We start from the raw sequence: 12,406 nt of genomic DNA, 5'->3' as shown, positions 1-12,406 counted from the left end.
ATCCGCGAACAGACACACGACGAGCCCTCCGCAACCCCGTTTTTTACACCCTCCACCCCCGAAGAATACTTATGAATGAATCCATAAGCCCCCATCGCTTCGCACATGCCGCCCCCTCAAACCCTGCTGTTACGTTCTTCGACGGGACGTACGTCCGAACTGGTATCGAGCGATCGACCCGGCAGGATCCGCGACCAATCGGCTTGCAGGGCCTGCTGGCCATGCGAGAGGACCGGCAGCAGGAACTGGAGAAACACCACAGCGGGGTCGCTGCTGAAAACTACAGAGTCTGTCGGGCGATATCGGAAAAAGTGCGTGGTTTTTTCGATAGAACTGTCGAGGATAAACATTAAGATGATTTTAAGGCTGGCTTGAAGATTTTTTGCTGTTGTTCTGGCGACAGAAAGGGGAAATTAGTTGGGGGTTGAGGAGGTTAGACTCTAGGGGGTAAGTTTTATGGAAACATGCCAAAATTTGATTTGTTTCTAAGATCGAAATGTAGGTAGTATGTATTTATTTTTTTTATATTAATGTAATTTAATTTTTATGTAAAATCTTATAAATTAAAATATTAAATTGATTACCAATATTAAAAAATAAAAAAGTAACATTTAATTTTTTTTTTAAATATTAGTTTAAATCATCACAGATCTTTTATATTCAGATAAAATATGTTAACAAAAATATTTTTTTTAATTTGAATTAGGAAAAATTATGCTAAAATCAAGTTCTTAGTGATCGGAGCAGTATCAATAAGAAGATAACCGTAACATTAACATAATTTTGAAATTGATTGACTTGAACACTTTCTGTGGATATTTACGTGGTAAAAATTGCAAAATAAAATTAAAATAACTTGGGGGTAGAAAAGGTTACGCTCTAAGGGATAAATTTTGTGGAAAAGTGCCAAAATTTGATTCGTAACCAAAATTGTAATAAAGCTTGTAAGTGGTTGTCTTTTTTTAATTAAAAAAAAAATTAAAATTGTAATATCTTTTAAATAATGTTATAGATAATATGATGGTAATTTTTGGAGGTGAAAAAGTTGTTTTTTTTTTAAATTATTTATATAAGAATATATTTTTATTTAAACCTTGTATAAAACAAATCAAAAATTGTCATTGAAATATTTGTATTACTAATTTTAAGCTTAATTTAGAGCTTAAATAAATATTACTTTTATGCGAAACTATAAAATATTACAAAAACATGCTTTAATCTAATGACGAGAGAAGAGATTTCCTGCTGAAAAATTAACAGTATAAACATGTGTTCTATCCGGCTTCGTGTTTTAATCTGAAAATTATACTTACCCACTATTTAAAAAAGTATACAAAAAAAAATTAAAAGGGTAATTTTTAAATTTAATTTTACAACTTGTTTTAAAGATTCGTGTGTCAAATATTGTTAAATTATACCTGTTTTATTACAACTTGTAAATAAATATAAAAATTCATAAATGAAGTATCATAAGTAGCTGTTTTGAATATTGGAAACTGTTTTTGCGACAAAAAGTACAGAAACAAGAGAAATGAAAAACAAGAAAAAATAGAAGAGAAATTCAAATTTCTTTCAATTAGTAAATTAAACGTTTTTAAGGTTGTGCTTAGATTTAAAACAGATTTCGGCGTTTTCGCAATTCGTTTAGGAGAAGAAAAACCAGACGTAATCGTAAATTTTTCATTGTTTTTATAAGCCGGATAGAACTTATAAAATCTGGATGTTTTAAATTACCAATACTTTATAGCTGCTTCAGCTTGAATTGGTCTTATAAATATTCTGCAGAATTATATTTACTGCTAAAATTGTTGACCTAAAATATAAAAGAAATAAACTAAGGGTATACTAGAAATAAAACATACAAAGTGTATTAAAGTTTTGTTAAATATTACTTTATTCGATCTGAACATATTGTAAACAATATTCTGAAAATTATCCGACAGTAACAAATAATACACAAAATAGGTACGTAGTTTTAATCATCCGCCCATGATGCTAACATGGTTTACCAAGCGCGCCAGTGTTTAAAAAGTGTCTTGGTACATTGTGGTAAATTAGTGTTTTATTTTCTTGCTACAAACAGAAGTAAAATTTTACTATCTCATAGATCTAAAATAATTTCTCCAACTTGTTAAAGTAAATATCAATATTTATTGATAATAATTTTATTATTATTTTTACGTTTTAATTCAGGTTAATGCTAGGTAAGCACAATACAAGTAATTAGTTGTAGAAAAAGTATAAACATATAAAAGTTACAAAGACTTATTTAACTGGATTGTAATTTATAAGATATAATATATTTATAATAAAATATATAATTGTTTTCAGATGTGCAATCACTGTATGTAAAACTATAAATAGGTATTTCTTTAACCTCTTTATCATTTTGAATGTATTTTCAATAGTTAACAAGTCAAATTGTTTATTCGAATATTCACAGTGAATAGCACAATCTTACGAATCAATGATTTTCTTTGAACTCGTTAGCGCACTAACAAACTAAAGTTAATTAGTAAACTTTTAGTTAATGTTAAAGCTGTGCTGTAACCAACGAAAATGTATAATCTACTAAGAAAAAAATGTATTTCTTATTTTACTTAAGTTTTATATTTATAGCTTTCGTTCTTTTTCGAAAAGTGTTGTATGTGTAGTGGACAAAATCGCTAATTTCTTCGAAACTAGAATTATTCGAATAATAGAATTAAATAAATGAATATTTTTCTTGACAGTAAAATAAACTCAGATTATTAAAATAAGAATAAAATAATATTACTGAGTCTTTCATATGTAATTTTTTCTTGCAATTTTCGAAAAAAATATGCAGCGTATCTAATGAGTCTTGCCAAAAACAATTCGATTGGGGGGCATCACTAATATAGCGATTGCTCTAAAATAATAAAATCTATGTTTACTTAGGTACTATTTTTCTTACAAAAGAACACCCTTAAAAACTGTGACAGTTATGGATTAAATTCCTACTATTGGTACAAAAAACACAATTGTACCTGTATATCTGTTAACTGCCTATCTTGTACAACTAAAGTCATTATTGTAATGGTAAATTGACCGTAGAAAAAGACTTAAAATACACTATGATCGGCGATAAGGATTAATTTCAGTTTCCTTTTCGGCTAATGGTATCGTAATTAGTAATAGGGGCGAAACTGATCCTGGCGATTGTTGGCACGCTAGAAACGTGTTTTACGGGCGTAAGAATGGATTTAGAACGCCCTTTTGACAATTTAAAGTCGGTTGAGTTTGTTTTGAAAACAGAATAGACGTGTTTAAGGACCTTTTTCGTGTTGAGTTGAGCTTCGGGCCGCTCCAAGGACCCTGAGGAATAACCCTGAAAGGGTGTGTAGTTATTTAGCACTGTGGCAAGTTCAAAGTTTTGGATCTGAAAATTTTGATGTATTTTAAAGTTTTATATATTGTGTTCTAGTTGGCGGATTTTAATGATCTTTTAAACAGTTTGTAGCTAAATTATTTGGCTTTTTAGTATCTCTTTTTGAATTAAGAATGAAAGTTCCCATCTGTTAATTATACGAGGGACCACAAAATGTCGTTATTTTAGTAAAAGTTTGGAACTTGCTTTGGAATATCTTAAAAAAAGCAAAGAATTTGAAAATCATTTTATTATCTGGGTGCGTCTTTTCTCGATTGTTTATTTTTGGGTTCATTTCAATAGCTTCATTTTTTTGCAGATATTATTTGCTTTTGAAGAAGACATTAACATTTTTTTCCTAATTTTTACATTAAAACAATGCCTTTGCTTTTGGTTCCAATCAAGAAAAGTTCCAAACTTATTTCCTAATCGGCAGACTAGAACAAAATATATTAAACCTTAACATACATCAAAATTTTAAGATGCCCGTTTTACGTGCCGGTGCATTTAATTCAGAGTATAATTTTAAAGTTAATAGTTAATATTAATTGAGTCAAACTATCCACTAAAAATGAGTCAAAAAATTGTTTACTTTTCATTGATTTTCCTAAATAAATATTTGTCATCAAACAAAAGCACTTTTAGTCTTTGTTAACATTGTAAAAGTAAATTTTATATTTCTAAAATTTTAGAATAGAAACCCGCCCTAAAAATATACTAAGAATTATATATACCTATGTAGAATAAATGATTTACATATTAAAATATTTTTTGGGGAGAACAATATCGCAAATTTATTGTAATTTATTACATTACTATATTTCGTATATACGAGATCATGCAGTAACAATGCACAGTTGTTCGTACCACTTTGAACTTTCTCAAGACAAATAAAGAAAGAGATCATAAAACAGGGCTGCGCCCCCAAGGTTAAGTCTAGAAGGCACCCGAAAATTGAATTATATAGATATTGTGAAAGGAGAATTGACTCCCCTTTGCTAGCTTATTGCTTCGATGTCGGTGACCTAGACATTATTAAAACCTCGGCTCATTTTTTTCTGTTACTGTGTAAGATTTAAGTAATGGCAGTATTGTGGCAGTACTATGAGTTTAATAAGACCTCTTATAACATAACATAACATATTTAAACTCCAAGAGTAATTTTATTTTATAAATTGAATATACTGAATATGAATAGAATTAAATTAGTTAATTAGAGGTCATTTTAAAAACCAAACATTAAATATTTCTTGCCCTACCAACTGTTAAAGTCCTTCCACGAAACTAGACAGTCTGTATATTTAATGGAACCGCTAAATAATTGCACTGCCCCTTTTACTAAAACTTTTTGATTTATACCACTGCATCTCAAGACAAACAACGACGAAAACCTGAAACGGTTCACGAAAATAAGCTTTTTCTTTTTTGTTAATTTTTCTTTGTTTTTCCTCATTTCTACCGGTTGAAATTTCGTTCTTTTCTAAAAGCTGACGTTTTATATGGATTAAGTTCTAAATTAGCTTTAAAATTTATAAATAGGCTTTAATTGGTTATTTGTGTTTTGTTTTTGTTTAATTATTTTCTTAATACATAATATTTAATTAAAAGAAACACTGAAACACTTATTAGTAGTATGCGACAATTTCTTAGCTGTGGAAAATTACACAAATTAATTAAAGTTAAAAAGGGGAAATTTCTTCCATATTTTTTGTAATCTTCCAGACTTTTTTAAATTAGAGTTTTTAAGATACTATTTCGAGCGTATGGCTTCTTAGCAATACGACGTGAAAGAAAACCTGAAAAAGAGCTCAATATTCTCGTGATTAAAAATTCACATCTCCTCAAGCGGGTCGCCATATACTTCCAGCACGGACCTCGTCAAAGTTCAAGGCTTTCGGATAATAATGTATGCGATTTCCATAAAGAGGAAGTTCTTTAACGTTGCAAGAGGTCTGGACTTCGTGCCGAAGGAAACTTTTTCACGCTGTTAATGTATCGAGGGTGTTCGGGTTGAACTCGAAAAATGATGTTTTATGCATTCGTGTCTCGGTACAACGGAACGGCTTAAAATCGAAACAGCATTAAATAATGGATAGATAGATAAATCCTTAAGTTGTTTAGAATTTAAAATTGTTCCAGTTACTTTCCAGAAAATGCAATTTTACTTAAGTTATTATTTTTTTTAATAATTTATTAAACTTCTATTATCAAGTGTATATTTTGTTAAGTCTCCAAAATTTGTTAATCTTAACTATTACTCATTACTTCTTAGTTAAATTAAAATATACAACTGTAGGTTGGAGCTGCTTTTGTGGATGATTTTAACCATTCTTTTTTAAGTATTTAAAAATGTAATGTTATAATACCTATTAGTCTTGTTTATATTTTAATTTAAAACTCATGTGAGCTTTAATAAAATTAATATATTTTGACACCAAAAATGACAAAACTCGTTCAAATGTCATGAACGAAACAAAAGCTTTTCATTTTTACCCTGAGTTACTTTTTATATATAAAAAAACAGAGTTTCATTGTCAATAGAACTTTTTTCGTTTCCAGATCGCAGTGAGCCTAGCCGCAAATATGACATTTCAAAATCTCACGTGAGAGGGACATGTCCCTCTGTGCGGCTCACGGAACCCCCTACAAGGGGCTATTTGTCCTAATTTTAGTTTTCGTCGCACTAGAGTACTTTTTCAATTCAATATCGGATACCAAAGATGCAGTTTTCAACACTACCAGTACCAGGTGAGATGTCGTTTGTTAACTTTTTAAACGCCCGCTAGTTAATTCAACTATAATGCCTTTAAAACATTAATATAGTTTTAAAAAGTAAATGGTATCACATATTTGGTTAGGTTAGGTTGTAATAAATATTCCTTATATTTTAAATACTAAAGCCTCTTTTTTATTATCTTTCAGACCGTCATCTTACTACGATAAATCGGCTATCAACTACGGCCCTCTTCTGAAAACGCTTCTGTTCAAAAACCATCCGAAAAACTCAACCAATAACTCTTCTTTATCTCGCCACCCTGTTCCCTCGAGAATTTATTACAAATCTGCCAAATTCCTGCTTAACATCTCCAACTTTGAATATATCGTTACCATACCTCCATTTTTAACGGAAAATATTACGTCGACTTACGGGGTAATAAGCTCGCAGACTGGTTCTGTGGTCAGTTCTTACGAAAGTCAAAAAAATGAAAATGTTTCCGCTAGTTTGGAGGAGAAACTTCCTAGCAGTACCGAAATGCCTTTGTGTCCGGATATATCACAGACTTTATGTAAGTACCTATAATTTTTTTAAAGCTATTCAGAATGTTCTAAAATAAAATAAATTGCTTGAAAACTACATTATTTTTCTTTTTTTGAGAAATTATCTATTATACAAGTCTTTGTTTTTATATTAGTTTATAATTTAAGGAAAAATGTAACAAACATTTCGTTCTTTAGAACACAAAACGTGCATTTCCTTTGTGAAAGACCGACGTTTGTAAAATGTCAGAAATGAAATATCTTTTCTTTGCGGTAATAAGTTTCCTCCGGAGTTTCCTTTACGTTGTGGGCGAAATGAGACCCTTTTCAGGTCAAACTGACATACGTCTCATTATACACGAAGAACTACAGTGTAATTGCCCTATTATTATTATAGCCATTAATGCATCTTAGAAAAAAATTACTATTAGTAATGGAAGTACCCAGTATAACAAAATAATACTAACCATAACAAATACTAGTTTTTTTCCCGCGACTACGTTCGCGTTACACCTCGAATCGTTTATGCATTGATTTAAATGATTGTTTAACTCTTTATAGATAGAGCTAGTGAACCTTACAAATGCACTATGTAAACTATGTTTTTAAGCGATTTAGAGCTACTCGTATTTCATATGAAAGTTAGCAATAATTGTCGATTTTCTGGGTATTATACAGGGAGAGTCTTGAATAAGTGCAAATATTTTCAAGGCTGGTAGATCTCGATAAAAGAAACATATTTTCTCTTTACCGTTTTTCAAATAACTCCAAAATAACCGAGTTATTTTACTTTAAAAATTTAAAAAAAAAATATTTTTTGCTTAAATTTTGAGAACCACTGCAGCTTTTCGTGTTTTTCTGTGTGGTAAATTTATTCTGCTATCTATGTTACCATATTATCAAGCAATTATGGTTTTTAACTAAAAACTAAAAAAAAGTTTTTCAAAAAATTCCAAATTTTCCAAAAAAGTTAAAAAAAAAATGAAAAAATCTCGAAAAACATAAATAGTGAAATGATTAATCCCCCTATGGATAGAACCAGAGAAGAACAACCGATTGTTCTTCTCTGATAGAAAACTACCTATAGTCCCATATAAACTGTATTACTTGAATAAATAGCTTCGACAAATAGAGTTCTGAATTGAATATTTGAAGTTTTTAATTGTTACTTTTCTTGATATATTCCATTGTTTTTTTTTTTTATTTTTCAAGAGCTCTAATACACTCTTTATATGTTACTTTTTATTCCTAGAAGAATGATTTGAAGAAGAAATATTTGGTTCATATTACTGATGTCACTAAATAAACCCTTGTATAAATTTTATACTTCTAGATGTTATAATAATGCACTTTCGTACAGCAAACTTTCATTTCCTATTCTACTCCTGAAGGGTAGGAATTTCGTAAATTCGCTTTGCCCAAATAATTAACTCATGTCTTTTAAATGATCCTTTGTGCAAATTTTTATGTGTTTAATCCCGAGGTCACGAAGATTATGTATATAAACATTTTACTAACTTTGCCTATTTGATTGATGAATTTCACAAATCTCTTATAATTCTTTTTGTAGATCTTCATTCTTCTAGATCAGATAGTAAGCAATTTTCATACAACAAATTGTTGGACATAATTTTACACTGTAGAGGATGAGTTTTCTAAAATCGCTTTACGTAGCTAATTCACTAATCACTAATGTCATTTAAACGAACCTTTGTACTAATATTTATGTATCTAAAGCTCGCGGTATGAACTGACCCCTAAATTATCTAAAAACTTGATAAATAATCTCACTGACACACCACTGACAATGACAAATAATTTATTTCTTTAGGTATTATATGCATATTATATGTGTGTAGGTGTTGTTCAGGTATGTTTTAATATTTATTCGTTTTACATAATGAAATAGCGATTAAACGATATAAAAATACTTCATAACAAATCTAGACATATATACCTTTTATTTAAAAAAAGAATCATCAAGATTGGTGAAGCGGTCTCGGCGGGATGGATGTAACAAAAAAACCCTTTGAGCTTTTATATATGTATGGATGGATAATTTGGTTGTTTTCTAGATGGTAGGGTTCAAATAGTTCGATATCCCGTTCCGTCAGTCCAAAGTCTGGAAGAAAGATTTTCCTGGCTTAGACCGGGGGGACATTGGTCACCGCCGAAATGCTCTGCGGAGAAAAAAGTCGCCATCGTCATACCGTTCAGGTGCAGAGGAGAACACCTGTTGTTATTTTTGCAGCATATGCACCCTTTTCTCAAGAAACAACAGCTGGACTACACGATTTTCGTAGTCGAGCAAGAAGGAGATGGACCATTTAACAGGTAAAAGCATTATAACATTTACTCATTAAGTTTAAATTAGAATAAAATCAACATATTTTGTTTACTATGTCTAATAATACCTAGAAATCGATAGTGCTATTTTTCTAAAGTGAATGTTTTCTTCTGGGGCAAGTATTTAATTTCGCGTGACGTAAACAATATCGATTGTCAATAATATTCTCGTATGCGAGATGTCCACATACCAAATATGCAGCTCAAGCTCTATGCAACTATGCATATGTGTTTTCTGTTTGTGTGTGTCTACTCAAAACTGAGTGGTATTGTAACTATACGTATTATCCTAGAATATTATACATTCAGTACAAATGCTCCTGTAAATCTAAACTGTTTTATTTATACAGTATGTCCCCGGATTGTCTTTACAAGAGGAAAACCTTTTTTAATATTGATATTGTGAGAAAATACATTCTTCACAAAAAAATGTGCATGTTCTAAAATGGTTAATTCCGTTTACCCATTTCCAAAGTTTTATACAGTTTTAGAGAAAATTAAATCCTATCAAAAACATAGAATGTAAAAAAAGCCAAGTATCGCAATACAATTCTTATAAAAATTTATGAGATCTCATGTACATAAAACTCAGACAGTTTATTTTATTTAATCCCTCTTTAAGCACATATTCAACAATTTTGTTATAAATTGTTAATATCAATATTAGTCATCTTTAATTCTCTAATAATTATAAAGACTTGGCTATTGCACAATATGATATATTCTATTCTAATTAAAATACTTTATTTTTAAGGGCACTGTTTAGATTTACTTAGTAATCGAGATGGTAGATTCTTCTTTTATAATTTTGGTGCCGTGAAACAGCTTTTTTCCCTTGTAAAGACAATCCGGGGAGAAACAGTTTTAATTTTTGCTGGAATACGTTTGACAAAATTAAAGAAATAAAACGCTTAAAAGCAAACAATATATTTTTATTTAAATAAGTTTTCTCATAGGGCCATGCTAATGAACGTTGGATACGTCGAAGCATTGAAGCAAAACGACTTCGACTGTTTCATATTCCATGATATCGACCTTTTGCCTGAAGACGACAGAAATATTTATTCTTGTCCCCAACAGCCCAGACACATGAGCGTAGCCGTCGATATATTTAAATACAAGTAAGATTTTTTTTGGTAATTTGTGTATTTTTTTCAATTTAAAAAACATTAAAATTAGAGATAGGTATGGTAACATCCTTTGAACTTTAGGTTGCCATACCCAGCAATTTTTGGTGGAGTTTCTGCCATAAGTACCGAACATTTTAAGCTGCTTAATGGGTTCTCCAACTCCTTCTGGGGTTGGGGTGGTGAAGATGACGATATGTCCAACAGAATCAGGCACCACCATCTCTACATCTCCAGATATCCCATTACCATCGCAAGATATACCATGCTGACCCATACGAAAGATAAACCGAATCCGAATAGGTCAGTATGGTTTTACTATAATTTTAAATAAAAATATTTTATATATTTTAAGTTTTAAAACAAAAGGAAAATATAATTTGTTAATTTGCAGATACGACATTTTGAGAAAAGGCCAAAAAATGTTTGACAAAGACGGTTTAAACAATTTATCCTACGAACTGGTAAGGAAAAAACAGAAGTTACTCTACACATGGATATTAGTAAAATTAAATCATCCAAAGAAGAGCTAATAGTGGGGTAATTAATGTAGAAAAAAAATCGGCGCACAACTTAGTGAACCCAATGTGAGATTTTTTACACAAAATTTATAATTAGCTAATTTAAATTTACTAACAAATTATTAATTAATTTTTCCTATTAATTTGTATTAAAAGTTACAGGGTCTTAAGTAAGATAGAGTTATGTTTACTTGGTTCGATTTTTTGTCCTTTTGTTATTTGTTTATAAACGAAAAATGAAGTTTAAAAAGGAAAATGTTACGTTTATAAAAATATATTTCGTTGTGATTTCATTATTCTAGATGTCTTGTTGTCGTGTTATTTGTTGCTCATTGTCCATTAGGTATTGAAAAATAAATTTGATAAGAGACAAAAATAAAAAAAAATGTCGAAATGATTATTAAAGAAACGAAAAGAACACCTATTTTAATAGCATAAATATAGATTATTGCTACAATTTATTGTAAATATAGATCAGTAGCTGGTAGGTGCCAAAAAAATTTTTTTTTACTTTAAATGTTGTTTGTATAACTAACTTAAATATATTATCTATGTGCTTTTCAATTTTGAGGCTTAAAATAACATTTCTACAATAGTATCAGAAAATTATAAATGCTTTTGTGTTAATATCACCTTAAAATATCTATTAGTTAACACAAACTATAAAAGTTTCTTAAAAATACGCTTAGCTATCAAATATATAGGGTGTTCTTTGTATATAAATGCAAAGTATTTTAACGACTTGCATATTTGATTTCGAAAAACAAAAATGCAAGTTATAGTAATTGATACAGTAAAAAGGGTTGCATTTTTATAGTGAACACCTTGTATGTAAATAAAGACTATATCATATCCGTTCCGGTTGAAGCTAATATAGTGATATGGGTAAACAAGTGAGTTCTGATTTATTCCAACCAACACAGATATTTTGATTTGTATCAATAGTATTTCAGAAATAAAAATTTTCATCTTACTTTATCACAAATATTTTCAAATTCAAATAAATATGTCTACGACTAATAGATAATCACTGTGATGGCTTCAATTTAAACTCGTTGTGAATTATATTATTTTCATAGATTTTATATGTGAAATATGCTACAATTTATTAGCAGAATTTGTTTTATGTTGGCTGTGACAAAATACGTTAAATAATAGGCTTAAGGAAAGCAAACTAAAAATGGTGAGTCGAGAGTTGCATAAAATAAATGTAAGCCCAATTTTAAATGGCAAAAACTAATATATGATTGCTGAGAATTTAATCATCTATTAGAGAAAATAAACGAAATAACATGATTACTCTTTATCATAACATATTTGTGTTGGATAAACTTTTTATTACAAAAAGTATGAACATAATTTAATCACATTTAGTTTGTTTTAAATACAAATAAATCTTTAAAATCTTCTTTTGTTATCCACAGTTTAAGGTTATGAAGTATGTATTTTACTTCATGAAGCGATTAAATAAATGGCAATTTGCCATATTTTTCTATAGATCACGCTGTATAATTATCACAAATTTAGAAATGGAGGTGCAACTCTTGACTCATACTGTATATTTTTTCGCCACAATGCCACTATTCTAGACATTATAATTGCCATTATATAGCTTCTGAAATTTTAAGATTTTTAAAGTTACCACAATTTAAACAATTCCAGAAATGTGATATTCCTCGTAACGTTTGAAATAAAATGAGATTTTTTATTATTCTAAATTTGTATTATTTTTGTTTCCTCACTTAATACGTCCCTTAATCATATAA

General features: G+C 29.6%; 1 protein-coding gene across 3 annotated transcripts; it reads left to right on the top strand.

Moving 5' to 3' along the window:
• The first annotated feature begins 215 nt into the window (after positions 1 to 215).
• On the top strand, positions 216 to 12,352 carry LOC115881086 (beta-1,4-N-acetylgalactosaminyltransferase bre-4). 3 transcript variants are annotated; one of them, XM_030898448.1, is made up of 7 exons: positions 216 to 447; positions 5,948 to 6,136; positions 6,311 to 6,675; positions 8,722 to 8,980; positions 9,949 to 10,113; positions 10,204 to 10,422; positions 10,514 to 12,352. In XM_030898448.1, exons 2-7 carry the CDS (start codon positions 6,003 to 6,005, stop codon positions 10,650 to 10,652), a joined length of 1,281 nt encoding a protein of 426 aa, XP_030754308.1. In that variant the 5' UTR covers positions 216 to 447; positions 5,948 to 6,002; the 3' UTR covers positions 10,653 to 12,352. The 3 variants fall into 3 exon arrangements, with proteins under 3 accessions (XP_030754308.1, XP_030754309.1, XP_030754310.1); XM_030898449.1 differs by lacking the exon at positions 216 to 447 and adding an exon at positions 1,972 to 2,204; XM_030898450.1 differs by lacking the exon at positions 216 to 447 and adding an exon at positions 2,032 to 2,049.
• Positions 12,353 to 12,406: the final 54 nt, after the last annotated feature.

This window comes from Sitophilus oryzae, unplaced genomic scaffold, assembly GCF_002938485.1.
Source record: "Sitophilus oryzae breed Bouriz unplaced genomic scaffold, Soryzae_2.0 scaffold_1693_pilon_pilon, whole genome shotgun sequence".
In the NCBI taxonomy this organism is placed as follows: Eukaryota; Metazoa; Arthropoda; class Insecta; order Coleoptera; family Curculionidae; genus Sitophilus; species Sitophilus oryzae.
Note: the sequence above shows the minus strand (reverse complement) of the source record. Positions and strands in the feature narration are given on the sequence as shown.